Source organism: Mercenaria mercenaria, chromosome 4, assembly GCF_021730395.1.
Source record: "Mercenaria mercenaria strain notata chromosome 4, MADL_Memer_1, whole genome shotgun sequence".
Lineage (NCBI taxonomy): Eukaryota > Metazoa > Mollusca > Bivalvia > Venerida > Veneridae > Mercenaria > Mercenaria mercenaria.
Genome location: NC_069364.1, coordinates 42268161 through 42282596, shown reverse-complemented (window position 1 = coordinate 42282596; position 14436 = coordinate 42268161). Strand labels below are relative to the sequence as shown.

The window sequence follows — 14436 nt, the reverse complement described above, 5'->3', positions numbered from 1 at the left end:
TTTGATAGAACTTACAACAATTCTATTTATACCCCCACCAAACATGTTTGGAGGGGGTATATAGGAGTCAGTTTTGTCCCGTCCCGTCCCGTCCCCAACTCTATTATCTCAGTTATTATTAAATGGATTTGATTCAAACTTAATATTGATGTTCCACCTTATCACCCACATCATGTGACACAAGGTGCATAACTCTGACACCAAGTTTTCATGAATTATGTCACCTTTTACTTAGAATTTAAGGTTAATTTTGTTGTATTTTCACTATAATCTCAGTTATTACTAAATGGATTTGATTCAGACTTAAAATAATTGTTCCACCTCATCACCCACATCATGTGACATAAGGTACTTAACTCTGACATCAATTTTTTATGAATTATGTCCCCTTTTTACTTAGAACTTAAGGTTGATTTTGATGTATTTTCACTATATCTCAGTTATTACAAAATGGATTTGATTCAAACTTAAAATAGGTGTTCCACCTCATCACCCACATCATGTGACACAAGGTGCATAACTCTGACACCAATTTTTCATGAATTATACCCCTTTTTACTTAGAGTTTAAGGTTAATTTTGATGTATATTCACTGTATCTCAGTTACTACTAAGTGGATTTGATTTAAACTTAAAATAGATGTTCCACCTCATCACCCACATCATGTGGCACAAGGTGCATAACTCTGACACCAATTTTTCTTGAATTATTTCCCCTTTTACTTAGAATTTAAGGTTAATTTTGATGTATTTTCACTATATCTCATTCTGATTGGCTTAGAGCCAAAGGGAAGTAACCTTTTTTTAGCTCACCTGAGCACAAAGTGCTCAGGGTGAGGTATTGTGATCGCTCACCGTCCGGCGTCCGTCCGTCCGTCCGTCCGTCCGTCCGTCCGTCCGTCCGTCCGTCTCCACACTTCCTTTAAACAACATCTCCTCCTAAACCAACAGGCCAATTTTGATGAAACTTCACAGGGATGTTCCTTGGATGGCCCCCTTTCAAAATTGTTCAAAGAATTGAATTCCATGCAGAACACTGGTTGCCATGGCAACCGAAAGGAAAAACTTTAAAAATCTTCTTCTCAAAAACCAGAAGACCTAGAGCTTAGATATTTGGTGTGAAGCATTGCCTAGTGGACCTCTACCAAATTTGTTCAAATCATGACCCTGGGGTCAAAATTGACCCCGCCCCAGGGGTCACTTGATTTTACATAAGAAAATCTTAAAAAATCTTCTTCTCAAAAACCAGAAGCCTTAGAGCTTAGATATTTGACATGTAGCATTGCCTAGTGGACCTCTACTAAAATTGTTCAAATCATGACCCCGGGGTCAAAATTGACCCCGCCCAGGGGTCACTTGATTTTACATAGGAAAATCTTCAAAAAATTTCTAAAAATAAACCAGAAGGCCTAGAGCTTAGATATTTCACATGTAGCATTGCCTAGTGGACCTTTACAAAATTTGTTCAAATCATGGCCCCCGGGGTCAAAATTGACCCTGCCCCAGGGGTCACTTGATTTTACATAGGAAAATATTTAAAAAATCTTCTTCTCAAAAACCAGAAGTCCTAGAGCTTAGATATTTGACATGTAGCATTGCCTAGTGGACCTTTACTAAAGTTGTTCAAATTATGACCCGGGGGTCAAAATTGACCCCGCCCTAGGGGTCACTTGACTTTACATAGGAAAATCTTCAAAAGTTTTCTAAAAATAAACCAGAAGGCCTAGAGCTTAGATATTTCACATGTAGCATTACCTAGTGGACCTCTACAAAATTTGTTCATATCATGACCCCCTGATCAAAATTGACCCCGCCCAGGGGTCACTTGATTTTACATAGGAAAATCTTCAAAAATTTTCTAAAAATAAACTAGAAGGCCTAGAGACTAGATGTTTGACATGTGGCATTGCCTAGTGGACCTCTACAAAATTGTTCAAACCTTGCCCCCCGGGGTCAAAATTGACTCCGCCCTAGGGGTCACTTGATTTTACATAGGAAAATCTTTAAAAAAAATTCTAAAAATAAACCAGAAGGCCTAGATCTTAGATATTTGACATGTAGCATTGCCTATTAGACTTTTACAAAGTTTATTCAAATCATGACCCCTGGGGTCAAATTGACCCTGCCCCATGGGGTTACTTGATTGTACATAGAAAAATCTTCAAAATTTTCTAAAAATAAACCAGAAGAGCTTAGATATTTGACATGTAGCATTGCCTAGTGGACCTCTACAAAAAGTTTTCAAATCTTGTTTTTAAAGTTACTTAAAGAATATTTCAACTATATTTTCTCATAATTCTTTTGATTGATTTCTATTATGATCTTTTGACCTTGAAGACTTGTCCTTAAGTGCAGTGATAACAGGTGAGCGATATAGGGCCATCATGGCCCTCTTGTTTAACTTTTGTGCTGAGTTTCTTCCCCTTAAATTTCAGGAATTAGTCTATTTTTAGAAATCCTAGTTTAGATTTTCAATATTTTTGGTATTTTTCTAACTTTTTAGCTCACCTGAGCACAAAGTGCTCAGGGTGAGGTATTGTGATCGCTCACCGTCCGGCGTCCGTCCGTCTGTTGTACGTCCGTCCGTCGTCCGTCCTTACTTACCTTTAAACAACATCTCCTCCTAAACCAACAGGCCAATTTTGATGAAACTTCACAGGGATGTTCCTTGGCTGGCCCCCTTTCAAAATTATTCAAAGAATTGAATTCCATGCAGAACACTGGTTGCCATGGCAACCGAAAGGAAAAACTTTAAAAATCTTCTTCTCAAAAACCAGAAGGCCTAGAGCTTAGATATTTGGTGTGAAGCATTGCCTAGTGGACCTCTACCAATTTTGTTCAAATCATGACCCCGGGGTCAAAATTGACCCCGCCCCAGGGGTCACTTGATTTTACATAAGAAAATCTTAAAAAATCTTCTTCTCAAAAACCAGAAGCCTTAGAGCTTAGATATTTGACATGTAGCATTGCCTAGTGGACCTCTACTAAAATTGTTCAAATCATGACCCCGTGGTCAAAATTGACCCCGCCCCAGGGGTCACTTGATTTTACATAGGAAAATCTTCAGAAAATTTCTAAAAATAAACCAGAAGGCCTAGAGCTTAGATATTTCACATGTAGCATTGCCTAGTGGACCTCTACAAAATTTATTCAAATCATGGCCCCCGGGATCAAAATTGACCCAGCCCCAGGGGTCACTTGATTTTACATAGGAAAATATTTAAAAAATCTTCTTCTCAAAAACCAGAAGCCCTAGAGCTTAGATATTTGACATGTAGCATTGCCTAGTGGACCTCTACTAAAGTTGTTCAAATTATGACCCGGGGGTCAAAATTGACCCCGCCCTAGGGGTCACTTGACTTTACATTGGAAAATCTTCAAAAGTTTTCTAAAAATAAACCAGAAGGCCTAGAGCTTAAATATTTCACATGTAGCATTACCTAGTGGACCTCTACAAAATTTGTTCATATCATGACCCCCTGGGTCAAAATTGACCCGGCCCCAGGGGTCACTTGATTTTACATAGGAAAATCTTCAAAAAATTTCAAAAAAATTAACTAGAAGGCCTAGAGACTAGATATTTGACATGTAGCATTGCCTAGTGGACCTCTACAAAATTTGTTCAAACCTTGTCCCCCGGGGTCAAAATTGACTCCGCCTTAGGGGTCACTTGATTTTACATAGGGAAATCTTAAAAAAAAATTCTAAAAATAAACCAGAAGGCCTAGATCTTAGATATTTGACATGTAGTATTGCCTATTAGACTTTTACAAAGTTTATTCAAATCATGACCCCTGGGGTCAAATTGACCCTGCCCCATGGGGTTACTTGATTGTACATAGAAAAATCTTCAAAATTTTCTAAAAATAAACCAGAAGAGCTTACATATTTGACATGTAGCATTGCTTAGTGGACCTCTACAAAAAGTTTTCAAATCTTGTTTTTAATGTTACTTAAAGAAAATTTCAACTATATTTTCTCATAATTCTTTTGATTGATTTCTATTATGATCTTTTGACCTTGAACACTTGTCCTTAAGTGCAATGATAACAGGTGAGCGATATAGGGCCATCATGGCCCTCTTGTTTATTATCAGTCCTATGTAAAAAGTAAATACATTTTTCTGTGGTAACATGGGTCGATAAGACACTTTTTCGTATTCACTTTTAGTGTTTCTCTAATATTAGAGATTTTTTATATTTACCACATCCCTCATCCAGGGCACATAATTATACTAGTAATACTTATATGTGGAAGCCCAGGATGAAGTACTCCAAAGACGAGTAAACTTCTCTTTAAGTATTAAGTTTTTTTGACATTTTTATATTATTCTAAGTATTTTAAAGATTACTTATGGTTGCCATTCTTCTGTGACAAGACCGTATTGTGGGGGTATGAGTCACTCCTGTGACAGTTCTAGTTTTAGCTCACCTGTCAGGAAGTGACAAGGTGAGCTATTGTGACTGCTTGATGTTCGCCGTGGGTCTTCCATCAACAATTTCTAAAAAAATCTTCTTGTTGAAAACCACTGGGCAGAATTACACCAAACTCCACAGGAATGATCCTTTGGTGGCCCCCTTTCAAAATTGTTCAAAGAATTGAATTCCATGCAGAACTCTGGTTGCCATGGCAACCGAAAGGAAAAACTTTAAAAATCTTCTTGTCCAAAACCACAGTGCCTAGGGCTTTGATATCTGGTATGTAGCATCATCTAGTGGTCCTCTACCAAAATTGTTCAAATTATCTCCCTAGGATCAAATTATGGCCCGGCCCCGGGGGTCACATGGTTTATATAGACTTATATAGGGAAAACTTTGAAAATCTTCTTGTACAAAACCACATGGCCTAGGGCTTTGATATTTGGTATGTAACATCATCTAGTGGTCCTCTACCAAGATTGTTCAAATTATCCCCCAGGTCAAATATTGCCCCGCCCCGGGGGTCACATGGTTTATTAACCACGTTGAAAACCTGAGTTATTAGATTGGGGTATGTCGTTGGTCGGACGGGCGGGCGGATGGGCGGCGGCGTCAAACTGGTGTTTCCAGTCAATAACTTTTGTTTCGGTAAAGATATTTGAATAAAACTTGGTATGTATGTAGCTTATATCAAGACAAAGGCTGGGATTGATTTTGGGGTTTCTGGGGTGAAGGTCAAGGTCACTGTTACTTAACATAGAAAAAGGGTTTCCGGTCAATAACTTAACTTAGGAATGAGCTATCATGATGAAACTTGGTGTATAGAAAACTTATATAAAGTTGTAGCTTGAGATTGATTCTGGGGTTTCTGGGATCAGGGTCAAGGTCATTGTTACTAAAAATAGGGTTAGGGTTAGGGTTTAGGGTTAGGGTTAGGGTTGTGCTTTAAAGTGGTGCACTTTGATTCAGTATACTTTTTTATTCTTATGAAAAGTGTTGAAAACCTGGTTTCGTGGCATTGCCGCGTTTCTTGTTTATCATCAGTTTGACATTTGAAATATATGGCTCATATTACTCAGGTGAGCGATCCAGGGTCATCATGACCCTCTTGTTCTAAAATATTTGTGTTTTCAGAACAATGTGTTATGTGTAGTAAATTGAAAGAGTTACTTTTTAATGAAAAAAAACAACAACAACAACATGAAAATTTTATAAGATCAGCTTGATGCTAGGAGTTCTTTTAAATCGGTGTATCAAAAATCAAGCACACAACCATATCTTTTAAATCACTAAAGCTTATTGGTATATCGTGGAGTTTTGAAAAAACAGTGTTCTATCAAATTGTTCATAGCGGAAGAAAATTTGGTCTAAACATGTGAAACAACCGTAAATGCAGAAGAACCTTGTTATGCATGACTTTGTAAAATTTTTGGTTTAAAACAATAAATCTGTATTTTACTGAAAATCTTATGTAATTTTAAAGCTAGACAAAACATGGTACAGCAGATAATTGCCTTAAAGTTGTTTCTTACTGTTTGTTGTGACCTTGACCAATTATTTAAATGTTACTAGGAAAATACAAAGTTATAGTAAGAAAAAAAAAACAAGTCCGATAGAACTGTAAGCTTTGAGTGAAAGATGTTTAGCTGCATGAAGGAAATTTCAGGTTTAACTTAAATTTAGTTATCTTTTATTTGTTTCTTTTTCATTAGGTGGTGATGCAAAGTTACTAGTCCTTTTATGTGTAGCTCCAGCTCAGCGATATATCACGGAGACATCTCAGTGTTTAGGGTTTGGACAGAGGGCGCGGCAGGTTCAGAGAGGCCCAACCAAACGTAGACTTCCATCGTCAGCAGAGAAAGTAGGGGGCTCGGACAGGCCAGGTACAGGCCCTGGAAGAGTGTCTTACAGATCCTAGTCTATCATTTAGTAAATACAAAAAATCTACTCCCTAAATGTTCATTCCCAGTGTTTAACCTATTAGAACTTCAACAAAAATACTTGGGGTTAATTGGGATACTTTACTTTGTCAACAAAAGCATACTAATTAACCCTTGTATATTGATGTAGTGCTGAAGTCTTACATGTGTTTTTGCTGTCAAACAGTTTTTTAGACAGAATAACAAGTACTAATATGTTGCCAAAATACCTCACAGGGAGTATTTTTGTAGAAGAGATTTTCTTTTTATTTTTTGATATTTTTAGCTCACCTGTTACATAGTGACAAGGTGAGCTTTTGTGATCACCCTTCGTCCGTCGTCTGTCGTCAGTCCGTCCGTGCGTCCGTCAACAATTTCGTGTCTGCACGATAGTGGTTTCATTTATGATTTTATTTTAACCAAACTTGCACACAACTTGTATCACCATGAGGTCTCGGTTCTTTTCTTGAACTGGCTAGATCCCATTATGGGTTCCAGAGTTATGGCCCCTGAAAGGGCCAAAATTAGCTGTTTTGATCTTGTCTGCACAATAGCAGCTTCATTTATGATTTTAATTTAATCAAACTAACACAAAACTTGTGTCACTATAAGATCTTGGTTCCTTTCTTGAACCAGCCAGATCCCATTATGGGTTCCAGAGTTATGGCCCCTGAAAGGGCCAAAATTAGCTATTTTGATCTTGTCTGCACAATAGCAGCTTCATTTATGATTTGAATTTAATCAAACTTGCACAAAACTTGTGTCACCATATGATCTCGATTCCCCTTTTAAACCGGCCAGATCCCTTAATGGGTTCCAGAGTTATGGCCCCTGAAAGGGCCAAAATTAGCTATTTTGACCTTGTCTGCACAGTAGCAGCTTCATTTTTGATTTGATTTTAACCAAACTTGCACACAACTTGTATTACCACAAGATCTTGGTTCCTTTCTTGAACTGGCCAGATTCCATCATGGGTTCCAGAGTTATGGCCCCTTAAAGGTCCAAAATTGGCTATTCTGGCTTTTGCAGTCATAAAGATACTTCGTTTATGGTTTTATTTGATACAAACTTCCAAAATATCTTCAACAACAATAAATCTTGGATTCCATGACAAATCAGATCCGATTGTAGGTTCCAGAGTTATTTTATATCTGATTACCACCCCTGATTGTAATCAAAATGTCATTAGTTGGACTGAGCCAATCCGGGTAGATAACTATGGACTGATTTTATGTCAAATTACCTCCCTTTATTTCAAATTAAAATGGGTATATGTCCGTAACTAATGAAGATACTGATCTGAAATTTCATTTATGTCAACAGATTTATTTGGCGGATCCTTCTTTTGTTCACTTACAATAATTGTTTTTTTTAATTACTTCCCTTTTACGTTACTATAAATAGCTTATTTTTAGTAACTTTTTTATTATTGGCCGTAGGGAAAAACCGAGACAACTTTTCTGTGGTACAACATGGATGGTACCTCCAATATTTAGGTGTATTTTGACATATCTGTATGTTGTAAGAAATTTTTTTCTTTTTGGTTAAATTTCTTCTCTTTGTTGTTCCTGTCCTTTGTGGACTTAGATATTTTTTTCTGAGGACCTTCTTGTCCTCAAGTGTAATGATAACAGGTGAGCGATATAGGGCCATCATGGCCCTCTTGTTCTGACATTCTCAATCAGATATAGAAATGTATTTTTTTTTTTTTACATTAAGCAAAGTATTATTATAGCATTTAAAATTAACATTAAGTAAACATTTACAATTAAAATTAACTTAAAATATGACAAATCTCTTTTGTGGTTTGAAGTTATTTTAATGGCAAATGTGATTATTTTATAATTAAGGCGTTTGATATTCATAAAAAATACAGCTGATAAATAGTTCTTTATGTTTAGTAATGATATTCAAAATTGTCACAAAATAAACTTTAAACAATAATGAAAAACAACAGAATCAAGACTATTTAAATTAAACTTTGATCAGAATGCATTTCCTGTTTATACCTTGGCATCAGTTTTTATCTATTTTTAGCATAAAAATTAAAGCCTTATGAAACTTTAACTCAAGTGTTCAGTATTTTTTTCATGATCAGTCTGACTGTTTGTTATAACACATGTTGTGGGTGTTGAAATTTTATTTGCGTAGTACCTATAATAGGGTTATCTTTAATTCATTTGAGCACAGAATGGATGATATATGTGCTCAAGTTATATGCCATTGCTTGTTTATATTACACTCATTATTGTATTAAAATGTGTAGGTATATAATATAGTATTACATGATATTTGTGTTTGTGTATGCATGTTGAAGAATACCAAGCTTTTGCTTATATTTGTTCGAGAATGTTAAGGACCAAATATTTTGCTTTTGGTGATATGTATTGTAGAATGTCAGGATTCATTAGTTGAAGAATGTCAAGGACAAAATATTTTGTCTTTGCACATGCTAAGGACCAAATAGTGTGTTTTTGCTGATACATGTTCAAGAATGTCAAGGACTAAATAGTGTGCCTTTGTTGATACATATTCAAGAATGTCAAGGACCAAATATTGTGCCTTTGTTGATGCATACTGTAGAATGTATGGATATACAGGTATTTGTTGAAGAATGTCAAGGACCAAATATTGTGCCTTTGCTGATACATGTTCAAAAATGTCAAGGGTAAATATTGTGATTTTGTTGATTAATGTTCAAGAATGCCAAGGACCAGATATTGCTTTTTTGTTTGCCTTATTTATTTTTTATGTATTTGCTAGAAATTTTATACAAGAATTGTGTGATATTTTTGTACAGAAAATAAATATTGAAAAAGCTTATGAGTTTTTGTTTTGCTCACCCGAGTGGAAAAGGATCAAAGGGTAAGCGATTATAGTCACCAATGTTATGGTCCTTGAATCAGGTAAGATTGCTATATTTCACCTTGTAGCAGTTACTGCTGAGTTTAATATGCTAAAAAGATATCTGCATGGTGAAGATTACTAGAACAAAAAAAAATAGTTATGACCAGTCATACTTCACATTGTTAACACATTTGAAGTCTTATCTTTGAGAAGTCTTCATAAAACTTCAACAAAATGTGTATGGTTGCAAGATCACATACAAGTTTGATGGTGGGAAAGATTACTCCACATCAAAGTTATGCCACCTGATAAAGTAAAAACTGCTAGATTTAAGCATGTAGTTAAGAGTCCACATTTCTTTGGCAGTTGTAACAAAACTTACAATTGTATACACTTTTCAGTCAAGTTTAATAATAAGCAAGATTACTCGAATAACGCCAGAGTTCTGGTCCTTGATTTCGGAATAATTTCTGTAGTTTATTATGAAGAAATGGTTATATTTTGCTATTTGGAGCTGCGTAAAACTTGCACGAAATACGGTATACTCTTCGCACCCCCCTCTCGTTAAATGCCCCCTTATATGTAAAAACGAGGGCAAAGATGGCCCTAGGTTGCTCAGCTGAGAAACGCACCATAACAGTGTCAACATGTTTGAAAAAGAGTAATTTCATGGAAAAAAAATATTTCGGCCAATTTTCATTAAGGTTGGACTAAAAATGTGTCTCGTGAGTTTAAGCAAGTATTTTCTTAGATATGACCTAGTTTTTGACCCCAGATGACCCATATTCGAACTTGACCAAGATTTTATCAAGGCAACCATTCTGACCAAATTTCTGCCTCTATCACATACACAAGGTTTGATTTGACCTAGTGACCTACTTTTTGACCCCAGATGACCCAGATTCAAACTCGACCTAGATTTCATCAAGGCAATCATTCTGACCAAATTTCATGAAGATCAATTGAAAAATACAGTCTCTATCGCATAAACGATGTTTTTCTTTATTTTGACCTAATGACCTACTTTTTTCATCTCAGATGACCCATATTCAAACTCGACCTAGATTTCATCAAGGCAATCATTCTGACTTAATTTCATGAAGATCAATTGAAAAATACAGCTTCTATCGCATACACAAGGTTTTTCTTTGATTTGACTTACTGACCTATTTTTTGACCCCAGATGACTCATATTCAAGCTTGACCTAGATTCTATCAAGGCAATTATTCTGACCAAATTTCACGAAGATCAATTGAAAAATACAGCCTCTATCGCATACACAAGGTTTTTCTTTGATTTGACTTACTGACCTACTTTTTGACGTCAGATGACCCATATTCAAGCTCGACCTAGATTTTATTAAGGCAATCATTCTGACCAAATTTCATGAAAATCAATTGAAAAATACAGTCTTTATCGCATACACAAGGTTTTTTTTCAGTAATTTGACCTAGTGACCTAGTTTTTGACCTCAGATGACCCATATTCAAATATGACCTAGGCTTCATCAAGGCAACCATTTTGACCAAATTTCATGAAGATCAATTGAAAAATACAGCCTCTAACGCATATATAAGGTTTTTCTTTGATTTGACCTAGTGACCTAGTTTTTGACCCCAGATAAACTATTATCGAACTGGGCCTAGATTTTATCAAGGTAATCATTCTGACAAAATTTCATGAAGATCAGTTGAAAAATACAGCCTCTGTTACATACACAAAGTTTTTCTTTGATTTGACCTAATGACCTAGTTTTTGACCCCAGATGAACCGTTTTCGAACTTGGCCTAGATTTATCAAGGTAATTATTCTGTCAAAATGCATGAAGATCAATTGAAAAATACTGCCCCTATCGCATACACAAGGGTTTCCTTTGATTTGACCTATTCACCTATTTTTAGACCCCGGATGACCCATTTTCAAACTCTGCTTACATTTTATCAAGGTAATTACTCTGACCAAATTTCAGGAAGATCAGTTGAAAAATACAGCCTCTATCGCATACACAAGCTAAATGTTGACAGACGACAGACAGACAGACGACGGACGCTGGACATCAAGCGATCACAAAAACTTACCTGAGCACTGCTAAAAACATCTTGTCATCTCAATAATCTTCAAATAGCTTGAATGAGCAAGGTTGTAGCTGATCTTGACCCCATAAAATTGTCTAGTGAAAGCAGAGATGCAGCTAGGAACATTAAGTTTGAACTCTCGACACCAAAACATGTCGATAATGTAACAATGACTAACTTCTTTGACAAGTCAGTAAAAAAAACAGTACGCGATATTTGTGATGATCTGAAAGCAAGCAATGATCGATGCAGATAATCCGAGTAAAGGAAGGAGTATGGGCAGACATCTTGTAGGGAATGCAATGAGAATAATGGGGCTTCGATTAAGGTAACTGACTTATATCCTTGTTTCTACTCGAGGATACCCGTTAGCTAACAGGAAAATCAAATGGTAGATATCAAAACCAAATAAATCATAAAATCATACATGGCCGATGGAGAAAGTCTTGAACGGTCGGAACTGATCATCTTAATCAGGGAATAACTAAACTTACACTGAGAAAAGAAGTCGAACCCGCGCACATCAGCATAGGAATAATTATAACCATGTCCCCAGGACCAACGGATAAGAAACAAGAAATATCTTTAAAAATGATAGTCGGCGAATTGTAATAAGGAAAGAAGTTTATAAATTTTTCATCTAACATTCATCTTTCATCTAACATTTTTCAAATTGCAAAACTAAACACCGCACTTTAACAATTTAAATGGTTCTCTTTTAATTTTTCGCAAAGGTTTCGTAGGGTTGCAATTTTGTTTCGTATATCCTTAGACGAATAATTACAGCAGTAGTTCGATGAAGATTCATAAAGCGGTTCATGAGAAGAGGTCATTAAACGTGTATATTTTTAGCTAAATTGGTCCCTATTCCCATTTGTAACAAAATAGCAGGAGACCTTACGATATTGTTACACATCGAGTTTGATAAAAATCCATTACATTTTAGTGGTTAATGCGAAGAAAGGCATATCTACTTTTAGCTATAGTGGTCCCTAATAGGGCCCAAGTTCCTATATAAATAAATTTGGAAGAGGACCTTATAATGATGCTCCAGACCAAGTATGACAAAGATCCACCAAGCTGTTCATGAGACGCTGTATAAAGGCATTTCTAGTTTTAGCTCTAGCAGCCCCTAAAAGGGGTCAAATGTCCCAGCTCAACAAAGTTGGCTGCGGGCCTAATAAAGATGCTACAAATCAAGTTTGATTAGAATACATGAGAAAAAATCAATTAAAGGATTTTTTTATTTATTATTTTTATTTATTTCTAAAATAGCCCAACTGATCCCGCTTTAACAAATGCATATTCGCTATTCGTGAATCTTTGGACAATGACGTCACACCTATAAAAAGTGAAGGTCAAGCAAAACATACAATTGTTATTATTTCAATATTTCTGTTTCATAAGCGCCGCATAAGCAAAGTTTGACCGTAGTTATATCACATAGATAAACTGTATGCAACGTACCTTCATTTCAGTGTAATGAGATTCAGTCATTATATAGCATATATATAATGAAACAGATTTCAACTGAGTTCAATACTTGCATACAATACTAAAAAAAAATATTCATATATAACAAATCAGTTAAATAATTTGTAACAAATATATCAAAGCAAACAAGTACTCATTTTAATATGCAAACTGAATAAGTCACAAAAGCAAGAAACCTTTTCATATACAGACGACAATTCAATTATAACAAGGAAAATCTTTTAAAAAGCACTTCTCTACATAAAAGACTCTTATCACACTCTTATTCATGTGATACGCAGACCGTATTCAGCTCTTTCTTTAATTTGATATATGTTGGTATTTGAACAGGTTTTTATCATATTTATTAAACTTACTTATTATTTTGAGATATATCAATATTCTTGCTAAATATACTGAGCCAAAGTTGGCTTTAAAACTGTGAGCAGCGTCGTTTAGGATAAACGCTTTGTCTACATTTCACTCAGCGTAGCACAGTCAACAGAGTGAAAGAAATTGACACTCTCGTCCAATCAGGCAGAGTGTTGCATAAATCTTCCGTTTTGATAAATTATCTATAATGCGTTATCAAGTAGTTTGATTGGCAAACTGAAGTCACGTGGCATAGGAAAACGAAAACGAATTTAGACGGCGTCGCCGAAAAAACTGAACACTAGCATACGAAATAACAAGAAATATCTTTAAAAATGATGGTCGGCGAATTGTTATAAGGAAAGAAGTTTATGAATTTTTCATGTAACATTCATCTTTCATCTAACATTTTTCAAATTGCAAACTAAACACCGCACTTTAACAATTTAAATGGTTCTCTTTTAATTTTCCGCAAAGGTTTCGTAGGGTTGCAACTTTGTTTCGTTTATCCTTAGACGAATAATTACAGCAGTAGTTTGATGAAGATTCATGAAGCGGTTCATGAGAAGAGGTCATTAAACGTGTTTATATTTTTAGCTAAATCGGTCCCTATCCCCATTTGTAACAAAATAGCAGAAGACCTTACGATTTTGTTACACATCGAGTTAGATAAAAATCCATTAATGCGAAGAAAGGCATATCTACTTTTAGCTATAGTGGTCCCTAATAGGGCCCAAGTTCCTATATAAATGAATTTGGAAGAGGACCTTATAATGATGCTCCAGACCAATTATGACAAAGATCCACCAAGCTGTTCATGAGACGCTGTATAAAGGCATTTCTAGTTTTAGCTCTAAAAGGGGTCAAATATCACAGCTGAAAGGCTGCGGGCCTAATAAAGATGCTACAAATCAAGTTTGATTAGAATACATGAGAAAAAATCAATTAAAGGATTTTTTTATTTATTATTTTTATTTATTTCTAAAATAGGCCAACTGATCCCGCTTTAACAAATGCATATTCGCTATTCATGAATCTTTGGACAATGTCGTCACACCTATAAAAAAGTGAAGGTCAAGCAAAACATACAATTGTAATTATTTCAATATTTCTGTTTCATAAGCAAAGTTTGACCGTAGTCATATCACATAGATAAACTGTATGCAGCGTACCTTCATTTCAGTGTAATGAGATTCAGTCATTATATAGCATATATATAATGAAACAGATTTCAACCGAGTTCAATATTTGCATACCATACAAAAGAAAAATATTCATATATAACAAATCAGTTAATTAATTTATAACAAATATATCAAAGCAAACAAGTAC

The 14436-nt window shown here is 35.4% G+C and overlaps 1 protein-coding gene across 4 annotated transcripts in view; it reads left to right on the top strand.

The window, feature by feature from the left end:
* Positions 1-9157, top strand: part of LOC123551548 (kinesin-like protein KIF25) — a 53651-nt gene extending 44494 nt beyond the window's left edge. For all 4 annotated transcript variants that reach the window (XM_045340569.2, XM_045340567.2, XM_045340568.2 and 1 more), the window contains one exon: positions 6130-9157. In XM_045340569.2, the coding sequence (XP_045196504.2) occupies positions 6130-6335 (206 nt within the window). In that variant the 3' untranslated portion in view covers positions 6336-9157. The remainder of the gene's footprint in view (positions 1-6129) is intronic.
* Positions 9158-14436: the final 5279 nt, after the last annotated feature.